General features: G+C 35.2%; 1 protein-coding gene and 1 pseudogene across 1 annotated transcript; one reads left to right on the top strand and one right to left on the bottom strand.

Moving 5' to 3' along the window:
* On the bottom strand, positions 4,419-5,670 carry LOC18600205 (calmodulin). The gene is made up of 4 exons (XM_007030523.2): positions 5,440-5,670; positions 5,167-5,324; positions 4,985-5,065; positions 4,419-4,881 (listed from the first exon to the last, which is right to left on the bottom strand). Exons 1-4 carry the CDS (start codon positions 5,513-5,515, stop codon positions 4,747-4,749), a joined length of 450 nt encoding a protein of 149 aa, XP_007030585.1. The 5' UTR covers positions 5,516-5,670; the 3' UTR covers positions 4,419-4,746.
* Positions 8,963-10,705, top strand: LOC18600204 (annotated as a pseudogene).

The raw sequence follows: 11,212 nt of genomic DNA, 5'->3' as shown, positions 1-11,212 counted from the left end.
GAATATTGGGTTTAATAGTAAATATGCATATTTCTTTTCAAAAAAATAAATTTAAATATTTTTCTCGAAAAAACACGACTTTCTTTTTTCAACAATACTGAATTCAAACTAAGATGCCACAATTTGATTTTGGCTATCAGTTTGGCTCTTCGTAGGCAAGACGTAGAGGCAATAATATTCTTCTTCAGTATCATTGCTTGAGTGAAATACTATTGCTAGGCAAGAATCCACTTTAGTCAAGCATTCTTTTGAGATGCCTTGCACTCTAAGGTCAATGAAATTCTTGGGGTTAAATCAACTTTCCCTGGCCAATTGCATTTACCCTTTAAGTCTGTATATATACTACCAATTGCAATGCCCTAGACTCATTTTTCTAAGCCGGTGCATTAGTTTTCCACCCTTGTTAAAGAAGAAAGCGACACTACTAGAGAAAAAATCTTCCTTCTTCCCAATATATAATTAGAAAGAAGAAGGATAGTTAAATTAATTCATGGCACTAAATATTAATTAATCTATATACCTATCTTCTTACTTTCTTACTTTGCTTTTACTTGTACCTTTTGCTATAGCCTAGATTCGTGGTATCCTTTTAACTCAAGTCTTTCCTTACAAGTAATTCTCTCCACCTCTTTTTCCTATGGAATTGGAAGATGCAATGTCAACATTAAGGAGGAAGACTAAAGGAAAGTATATGAGAGAAAGATGAATCGAGCTTCAACTTTAAACTATTTTAAGTAGAAGATGGCCTTTTGCTTTTGACATATGAGAAAGAATCATATGAGTTTCTTTCCACTAATAGCAATTAATCCGATTGGTTACCTTTTCCTTCTATGTGAAGTCTAAAGTACACAGTGAGTATGCACTTAATCTGTCAATTGACTCATTTATTAACGAGAGATTAAATCAATTGATAAATTCATTCATTTCGATTGACAATAATTTTACACTCGTAACTTTTTATTGGAATTAATTTTTAGTGTACGATCCTTATAGAATAGGATATCTTATCTTAGCATATATGGGTCGGGAACTAAATGACCTATATAATTTCGGATTACTTGTGTTAATTCCTATCAATGAAGGCAAATTGAAGCCCTATGTTCAAGAAATAAGAGGAAGGTCTTACAGTACAAAATAACCAGTAAAAAGAGATGAATTTTCCTAAAGCTGTCTGAATGGGAAGATCTTCTCGCTATTCTAACTAGATTTCTCATAATGGTGTTAGTTGGTGCCGATGAATTTGACAATTGTGTCGGTTCGACAATTTGGATTTTTAAAAAAAAATCAAGATGAGTTAATTCAAAATATTAAGGGTGAAATCGAAGATAATAAATGTCGATTTAAATCTATTTTCATGAAATTTCGACAACAGGTTCGATGCGACGTTACAGCTTTTGACTCAACGCACACGGTAAAGACTCCAAAACAGCCAAGAAACCCGTAGCATCTTTTTACCACCATCCTTACTGTAAGCAAAGCACACACCCCAGATCAAAGACTATACAGGTTTAAAACCTGGCATGGACAGGTCGTGCACCCCTACATCACCCACTGATTTTGTGCCTCAGACATGCATATGCGAAGTAAGAAAACTACTTATCTCGACAAGCTCGAAAACTACCAATTCCAGGGCCTTCGGAAACAAAACCATATATGTTCCAATTTAGTTGCCAAAAAATATATTAACCCACCAATAAGTAAATTATTTATTTTGTAATATTTTGGTGTCTAAATTAATCTAAGATCTACTATAGCCGAATAAAAATCTTCTGTCCTCATTTGATTAAGGGTGTCAAGGGTAGGCTACCCGTTAATTTTGAAGTACCCGAATCCTAACCCTATAAAAAATCAATTACCCGAATTCTATTAACTACTCAAATAATTTTAAAAATTACTACCCTAATCCTAATCTTATTACATTTGTACTACCCATATTTACCCTAACTTGTTTGAAAACCTTATTAGATAAAAAATTTATTAAAATCTTATTCATGGATCCCCAATTACCTGAACCCGAATCCGTATACATGTACAATAATATTTCTCTACGTATTTTATAAAATTAACTATTAATTAAATTAATAAAAAAACACAAATAATCAAAATTTAAATTTAATAATCAAAAACAAAGATTTTAAACATAAACTTAAATAACTAAAAATAAATATCCAAATAACAATATAAACTTAAATAACTAAAACAAATATTCATACAACGATATAAATTTAAATAACTATACATAAAATTTTTCTTATTTAGGTTCTTGACCCTTACAGTGTAAGACATGGGTTGCTCTCACATCACATGTGTAAGGCATAAATGGTGGGAACCAAACAACAGCATTCTTACCAAAAGTCAAGTCTGAAAGTACTTATTGCAATTTAGGGTAATGAAAAACTCTCGAGTAAACTAATGACAACATTGACATTGGCATGTTCCATTAATTCCTAGGGTCTACACTTGAATATCTCCATCCATCAATTAACTTCAGCACAGAGTGAGCCTTGAGGATAATATATCATTACAGAAAACTTATGTTGAGAAGATTCTGACTACAAAGAGTTTTGGATCAAAGATTTGAAACAATAGCAACTCATCAACTCCAAAAAACTGTCTGAAGCAGTCAATAAACTAGTATCATTTTTCAGTAACAAACAATACTAATTGAAGCAGAAAATCTTGTTTGCATAACAATTATTAAGAATGAACCTAGTTTAACAAAATCCTATACCAAAATCTCAATTGGGGAAGAACAAGGGCGTGGGGCTTGGGGCGACACCGAGGCAACCGGCAGGGCGTGGCTGTGGCTGGGCGGCTAGGGAGAAAAGAAAGATGAACTGATGAAGGAATCGAGCATGGCGTGGTAGGCCGGCAGCTAGGGAAGAACAAGGGTGTGGGGCTTGGGGCGACACCAAGGCAGCCGGCAAGGCGTGGCTATGGCTGGGTGGTTGGGGAGAAAAGAAAGATGAATTGATGAAGGAGCTGAGTGTGGTGTGGTAGGCCGACAACTGGGGAAGAACAAGGGCGTGGGGCTTGGGGCGACACCGAGGCAGTCGGCAAGGAGTGNATATATAATGTATATATATTTAAAAACATTTCAAGTTAATTAATAATCATAATTTAATGAATTAATTTAATTAACTATAAAAGTTTATCTTTAATTATATGAAATTAAAAAATAATTAGATTTCAAAACTATTCTAAACTCAAAGACTCACTTTAAGCAGATATATTATAAGTTATAATTTTTGTAATGTTAATACAAAACAAAAAGTAAATACATTTATATTAAAAATTTATATAATAGTAATTATATTCCTTTGTAATATGATATGATATTCATATTTAATTAATAATCTAATAATTTTTTAATTTATATATATTAATCTCATCACATTAATAATTTGACTAATCATATTTTTAATATATTTGTCAACATTTAATAAAAGAAATTATTTGCCCACATGATAAAAGTGGATCATTTTTATTCAATTATTTAAATAATAATAAAATGTATATACGGGTATTATAATTGGGTTCGGGACGAGTACTCGCGAAACTCAAATATTATATAATCGGGTTCGGGTAACGAGTACCTAAAAAGTGATACCCGAATCCTACCTGAACTCGATTCGGATAATGAAATCACTATCCGAACTTGTTTCGAACCTGTTTATTGAGTACTTTAACTCGGTGTAACTGGGTCGAGTATCCGCGGCTACCCTCTGATAGGGTATCCATTGACATCCTTACATTTGATATCTCTTTCATATTATTATGTCACATGCTTACCCTTTTATTTATCAACATCTTACTTGGATTTAGCCATTTAGAGTGTATTGCGATTAGCTTTCAATGCAAAGAGTGGACAAATGACATAATAATAAGAAAGAGACGTCAATATAGAGATACCAAATGGAGACACAAAATTTTTATTCAATTCAATATTGTGGCGGGACGAGTTTGAATTAAGAAAAGATAAGAGTAGAGTTGAGTTCGGAATGGTCAAAAAATCATCTCGCCCTACCCCGTTGTCATGCCTAGATTATTAAGATGAATAGGAAAACCATCCTTTTGCCCCACTTAGGCCACAACCTTGTTGCATGCTAAATTTTAGCAAGTCTTATTCGTTTTAATTAATCTAATAACTTATTGTTTTTCCTCATCTAGCCTGGCCCAGGCTCAATTAGGATTTGGTGGGCTTATCTTCATTTGGGTTGCTTGGTGCCAGCCTTTTTAATTTGCTATATATGCTTCAATTGCTTACAAAAATTTGTCAGATTGAATCGTTTGATGAGATCAATGATCCAATATTTCTAGTTTCTACAATCATTAAGCACTTCCTTATTCATCAAAATTATAGAACATTATTGAAAACTCTATCATCAAGTCGAATCCAATGTAATTAATCCTACTAATTGGCCTCAAAATAGTACAGATTTCTATAATATTATATCAAGGTTACAAGAATCAATTTTCATTTCCTTAGTCATATTCTCTGGTCAGCCCTTCCTATTCTTAATTTAAGTATACAAAGAAGTTTAACTTATAAATACATGGGCATATTGATGAATCTAAACGCATGCAACCTAAGTTGTAAAACAATACTTTAATGCTAGCACATGAGCATTTAGCTCATTAGTTGATGTATGATTCCCTATTTAAAAAATAGGATTCGAATCTCCTTTCTTTTAATTATTAAAAAAAAATACTTTAAACCTATTAAGTTGCAGGAGAAGTAGTTGGTCAAGCAGCCAACATCATTCTAACGAATTCCTCATAATTAACTTGACCATCTCCATCCAAATCTGCCTCTCTAATCATCTGCTCTATCTCTTCATCTGTCAGCTTCTCTCCTAAGTTGATCATCACTTGCCTCAACTGCAAATACATTCAAAATTAACAAAGAAGAATATAAGGTACCTTTTTTTTTTTTTTGCAAATCAATGTCCTATTTGAAGGGTTAATTGAAGAATTAATCAACCTCAAAAGGCGATATGTAGCCATCTTGATCCTTGTCAAATACCCTGAAAGCTTCTTTTAGTTCCTCCTCTGCTTCTGCTTCCTATGAGCAAAGTGCAATAGAAAAAAATTCACGTAATCAGTCTTGCTTGCTGCTAAAAATTAAACTGTATTATCAAGCTGGTAACACCACATATGCATTACCTTCATTTTCCTTGCCATGAGATTCAAGAATTCCCCGAATTCTATAGTTCCATTACCATCAGTGTCAACTTCATTGATCATGTTTTGCAGCTCTTCTTCTGTCGGATTCTCATCCAATGACTTGATCGCGATAGCCAGTTCTTCCATGGTTATGCAGCCTATAGTATTAATTAACAAATCAGTCCAGAAGTAATTAAACAGAAAAGCATAAGGGCGCTATTTTCCCATTAAACAGAAGAACATATCTTAAGAAAGATAGAGAAGAAACGTTACCATCACCATCTTTATCAAAGAGAAAGAAGGCTTCTTGGAACTCAGCAATCTGTTCTTCAGTCAGGACTTCTCCCATGCTTGCTAATCAATGTAAAAACACCCAGCTGAAAATAACAGAAAGAAACAGTGAAGAATGCTTGGGTACCGGCTAGAACTTATGTTGAATCACAAGAGGGCTAGAACTTATGTTGAATCACAAGAGGTTCAAAGCATTTTATAGTGAAACAATGATGAAGACCAGAAGAATTGCAGTGAGTGAATTTCCTGAAAGTTGTTGGGTTTTATTAATTAATTTCAAAGTCCATTTCCATTCAAAAGTCTCGTGATTGGTTTTTGGGGTCATATTCAATGACGTTTTCCATGATATTTTTCAAAAGGAATTAGGCCTTTTGCAGCTTGCCTAGCATTATAATGACATGTGAATATTTTTGTTCCCATTAATAATATATGACTATTCACCATTTGGACCATGAAATTAATCTTTCCATGCATGCATATTTTCTGGGTGATGCATGCGCATACGGCCTTGGGATATAAACTATTACCTAGTTTTGCTAAGAGCTAGCTGCATTGAGTTGCAAGTCACGCCAACTTGGGGGACAAAAGTTAAATTAAATTACACTTTATCAAATACCCCAGAAATTTCATTTAATACTAGAAAACAGGGGATTTTAGCCCTGAAAATTTGCCTCAAAATCAGATAGTAGAATTTTTCTTTTCTTTTCTTTTCCCTTTTTTTTTTCTTTTGGCTAAATGGGTAGAGCACTATGAGTTGTATTGGTACCATTCTTCAGCCAAACCCTCTACAAGCCAAGTGGGGGCAAGTGGCAAATATAGACAGACTTTTTAGTTTGTCAAAGAAAATGCAAGCTAGGTTCATAGCTTCTCCCCATTCATGTTGTGAATTTCCCCTTTTTGACCTTTGATAAAATCAGCAAACTCCAAAATTAAAGCTTTTGCTTAGCCTTATCTATGTCAGCAACATTTTAAAAATTGTTATACTAATATTTTGTGATAATTGGAGAGTAGAAAAAAATTCACCAAGTTATCACGACTGGATCAACGAAGAGAAATAAAACTCCCTTTCACAATAAAAACAATAAACTTTTAACGTAACACGTAAAAAAATATCAATGAAATGATTAATTTGATTCGAATGAAATATAAAATATTAATTTTAAATGATATAAAATATTAATTTATTATTTGATGTCTTTTTCAACACTTTACAATTGAATCTTTCGTGGGGAAAAGTATGTTATCAAACATATCTTAGTCGGTGCTAACTACCACACGAAGAAATTAAAAAAAACACACTGTAAATGGTGTTTATATATTAATTTTTGAATTACATTGATCTGTCAATTTCTTGAGATTTGTTAGTCTTTTTATTTGCTATGGTTTTAATTCGTTGTCTCCATCAGTTTGTCCATGCAAAGAAACTTCAACATGCTAATTGAATTGATAAGGGGAGTAGTGGTTGACGAACTGAGACTGACTAATTCAAATAGAATTCTGGAACTTCGTAATGATCGAATGCCATATAATTTAATGGTTTCTTTTCTTGACCAATGTGTATTCATCGATTAGTTTGTTAAACTTTTGAAATAATTCAAGTTCATTGCAATTCTTTATTATGGAAATAAATTTCTTGAGAAAAATTAGTATAGCTATCGATTTAATCGTGTTTGAATTTTAATTTTAGGCACAAAGAAATAAAGTAAATCGAGAAAGTCAATAATTAATTATGACAGCTCAAACATATGCTTTGTACCTAAATCTCATCTTACCCTTAAGAATTTAAAATAAATCCAAGTGGTTATAACACTAAGATATTTGTTAAATGATATATAGTACTATTAATTAATTATGTGATTATTTGAAACTGATCTTAAGCAAATTGGACCCAGACTAGGGACCAAGCCAATGTGCAACTTTCTCTTCTTTCCTTGAACTTGGTCTGTATGCCGTACAATTTCAACATAGAGAAGGTGGACTTTCTTTTATTAGTTCATAACCATTTGTTGTCAGCTTATTCGTAAAATTGCATTATATTTCAAACTTGTGATGAACACGGCACTTTGACAAAATTTTCTGTTCCGTATCCATCAATTAAGATTTTTTTTTTAATTTTCGGGTAAATAAATCAAACAAATATTTCCACGACACTCGTATCAAAATGTCACATGGAATAATTACATAATGATTTTTTTTATTATTGTTGTTTTCTTTCTCTTTCTGTGTTGGTTAATGGATTTCATTTAGTAAATTATGATAGGCGAAATAGTTTTGAATATAAACAGTTGCCGTAAGGGTCAGGTTGGCTAAAGTTCTACTTTTGCCAGTCTGAAAGCTTTCCGGAAACTAGTCCCATGAGCTTGGACTTGATTGAGGGCGCTGTTTGACATTTCTCTTTGTGTTTGTTTCATTCTAATACCTGTTCTTTTCCAGGAGAAAAACAGTAAGGAAGAATGTAAGTGGTGGAGACAATCTCATACAGGGAAGCAGTTTCTTAAATTTTTTTTTTGAAATTTAATAATATATTGAAGCCAAAGAGAGATAAAAATCTTCACCTCTGGAAGTGAAAAGGAAAATTCATGGCTGTCACTCTCTGATCGTGAGAATAACAACCCAGAATCTCCTTCAAAAGTTCACCTAAAACACTATACAAAAACCAGGGAACTCATGGCTCCTGTACACGATAAAAAGCTCCCAAGAGCTCCCCTACAGCATGAGGTATCCCCATACCTCCCATAACCCATTTACAAAAGGATAAATTCACACCGTTTAATCACTTTTCAAGCATCAGCTGCCACGCCAGAAACCTTCCTTCCTCTAAAAGGTGCCACCAGCTAATTAAGCCCCCTGACAGACTTTTGTCCCCTGAAAATAGCAGTTTCTTAAATTGACCAATTAGAAACTGGAAGGGAAAAGAATCAAAGCCTCAGTTGCAGGGCCTAGCCAAGATGTCTGAATGGGTTGTTGCCCTGCCTTGCTAATTGCCTTGCTAATTGCCATCTTGAGGCCAAGCCGGCACTGCCAAGAAAGAGGGACAAAAAGGGTCACATCAACTCCTACATAACTTCAAGCAGAAATCATGAAACACCCTGTCAAAGAATGAAAACAAGCTTCCGTGTTAGTCAGACAAATGAAAGGCGATGAATCAATAAGAAAGAAAGAGGAGATTCTTGTTATACTTGAAACAAAAAAAGAACGAACATATTTTCTTCAGTAGGAATCTTAACAAGCACCTTTAAGATTAAATATGCTTTTATGTTTACTGTCCATTTCAGCAAGTACTGAAGAAAATTCAAAGATGATGCCAACTTGCCTGCATGGCCGGCCTCAGGGCCTTAATACCAATACATGTAAATAAAAAACACATCCAGGCAAATGCATACAAAACAGCTATGTACACTCACTAAATTTCTTCCCCATTTAGACTTCAAATCAACTTTATAGTTAGACATTTGTAAAGCCAGAATCCATATCAAAGAAAACGTTTCCTCATTTGTTCATTCCCATGGAGCTACCTTCCAACCTTTTACCTGATGAGGCTAGACCTGAGTGGATGAACAAAGGTGACAATGCATGGCAGCTAACGGCGGCAACCCTGGTAGGCCTCCAGAGCATCCCTGGCCTTGTGATCCTCTATGGAAGCATGGTGAAAAAGAAATGGGCGATAAACTCTGCTTTCATGGCCTTTTATGCCTTTGCGATGGTTCTCGTGTGTTGGGTAGGTTGGGGTTTCCGCATGTCATTCGGTGACAAACTTGTGTTTTTCCTAGGAAAACCAGCTGTTGCATTAGATGAGAAATTCTTGCTGGGGCGAGCGTTTCTGGGGTACTTTCCTACAGCGACAATGGTGTTTTTCCAGTCAGTGTTTGCAGCAATCACATTGGTTTTAATAGCCGGAGCACTTTTAGGGAGAATGAATTTTCGTGCATGGATATTGTTTGTGCCATTATGGTTTACATTTTCGTATACAATAGCAGCTTTTAGTATATGGTGTCCGGAAGGGTGGTTGGCGAAGCTAGGTGTTATAGATTTCGCCGGTGGATTTGTTATTCACCTTTAAGCAGGAGTTGCTGGTTTCACTGCAGCATTTTGGGTAAGCACCAATGCAACATTCTGTGGAAAGTTGGCTTTTCTGAAAAGGCCATTGAATCTGATGATTTCTTCCAGGTTGGCCCCAGAGCACAGAAGGACAGGGACAGTTTCCCTCCAAACAATATAATCCTGATGCTTGCGGGAGCAGGATTGCTCTGGATGGGGTGGAGTGGATTCAATGGCGGAGCTACGTTCGCGGCCAGTACTGTTTCAGCTCTCGCTGTCCTTAACACCCACGTTTGCACTGCCACCAGCCTATTGACATGGCTCTTCCTTGACAGCTTTTTCTTTGGGAAGCCCTCCGTGCTTGGCGCCATCCAGGGCATGATCACTGGCCTGGTTTGCATCACCCCAGCTGCGGGTATAAAATCTTTACCTGATTCATTTCTTTGCTCCAGGAAAATGAAAACAATATAATCAATGACAATAATATTTTTTATATACTAAACTGAGCATTTAACAGGTGTAGTCCAGTGCTGGGCGGCTATCCTAATGGGGATAATCTCAGGAAGTGTTCCATGGTACACGATGATGGTGCTCCATAAGAAGGTTAAGCTGTTGAAGCTGGTTGATGACCCCATGGCCATTTTCCACACTCATGCTATTGCAGGAGGCCTAGGAGGCATCCTCACAGGCTTCTTTGCGGTCCCAAAACTATGCCGTCTTTTCTACATGGCGCCGGATTGGGAAAAATACCTTGGCCTAGCATATGGTCTACAGAATGGTCGAACTTCTTCCGGATTTAAACAGATGGGAATCCAACTAGCAGCCATGCTGTTTGTGATTGTCTTAAATATCGTTATGACTAGCATCATTTGTTGGTTCATTGGGTTAATAGTCCCATTAAGATTATCGGATGAAGAATTGGAAATTGGTGATGATACCGTCCATGGTGAGCAAGCCTTTGCTTTATGGCATGATGGAGAGAGATTTGTCACTTCTAAACATAATAAAGTGTATGATACAGATGATTTCTCGTATGTAGGATCTGAATCCATAGGTGAAGTTCAAATGGCATGACAGTTAATATACAAGGCATTTAATAAGTAGCGAGATTGCATAGTTATTGAAGAACTGCTGTTTGAATTCATCTTCTTCTTTTTTTTAATTTTCTTTTTCTTCTGTTGATGTTGTTGGGAAGGAGGGAGGGGAATTTATTGTTGTATACCCCTAAATTGGAACAACCTGTTTAAGATTTTCCCAGCAACATGGTCTGTTCATTTCAAAGTTACCGTTGTTTTATAGCTTAAGTGAAGCTCAACATTCAATATCAATAAGCATTACTACAACAGCTCAATATCAGTAAGGCATGCAGCCATCAGAAAACAAAACAGAAAAGAAGAGCAGATAACAGAACTAAGGCAACCGAGCATGATATTCATTAACTGAAGTATGTGTAAAATGGAAAACTTTAAAAAGGAAGTTTAAACATAGCTTTTACACTGCAATACTGTTTCTCATAACAGGGCCTAAACATCAATTCAAAACATGCATTAGGTGCATAACTAACATTAACCAAGACAAAAACAGTGAGGCATGGGCATTTGACAGAAGACAAGGTTGCAAGTCTTCATTGTAAGTCTAAATTCAACAGTTACCATGAAATCTTGGTCTAAACTTTGGTAATGGTATGTAACAGTATCAATACATCAGTGGCTTTCCA

Source organism: Theobroma cacao, chromosome 5, assembly GCF_000208745.1.
Source record: "Theobroma cacao cultivar B97-61/B2 chromosome 5, Criollo_cocoa_genome_V2, whole genome shotgun sequence".
Lineage (NCBI taxonomy): Eukaryota > Viridiplantae > Streptophyta > Magnoliopsida > Malvales > Malvaceae > Theobroma > Theobroma cacao.
The sequence above is the reverse complement of the archived record's forward strand: the minus strand, read 5'-3'. Positions and strand labels throughout refer to the sequence as shown.

Excerpts from the sequence above, each read along its gene's own strand:
- LOC18600205 (XM_007030523.2), bottom strand. The coding sequence starts at position 5,515 with ATGGGAGAAGTCCTGACTGAAGAACAGATTGCTGAGTTCCAAGAAGCC. Across the intron at positions 5,325-5,439 it reads CTTTGATAAAGATGGTGATG|GCTGCATAACCATGGAAGAA; the intron begins GTAACGTTTCTT and ends TTAATACTATAG. Across the intron at positions 5,066-5,166 it reads TCATGGCAAGGAAAATGAAG|GAAGCAGAAGCAGAGGAGGA; the intron begins GTAATGCATATG and ends CTTTGCTCATAG.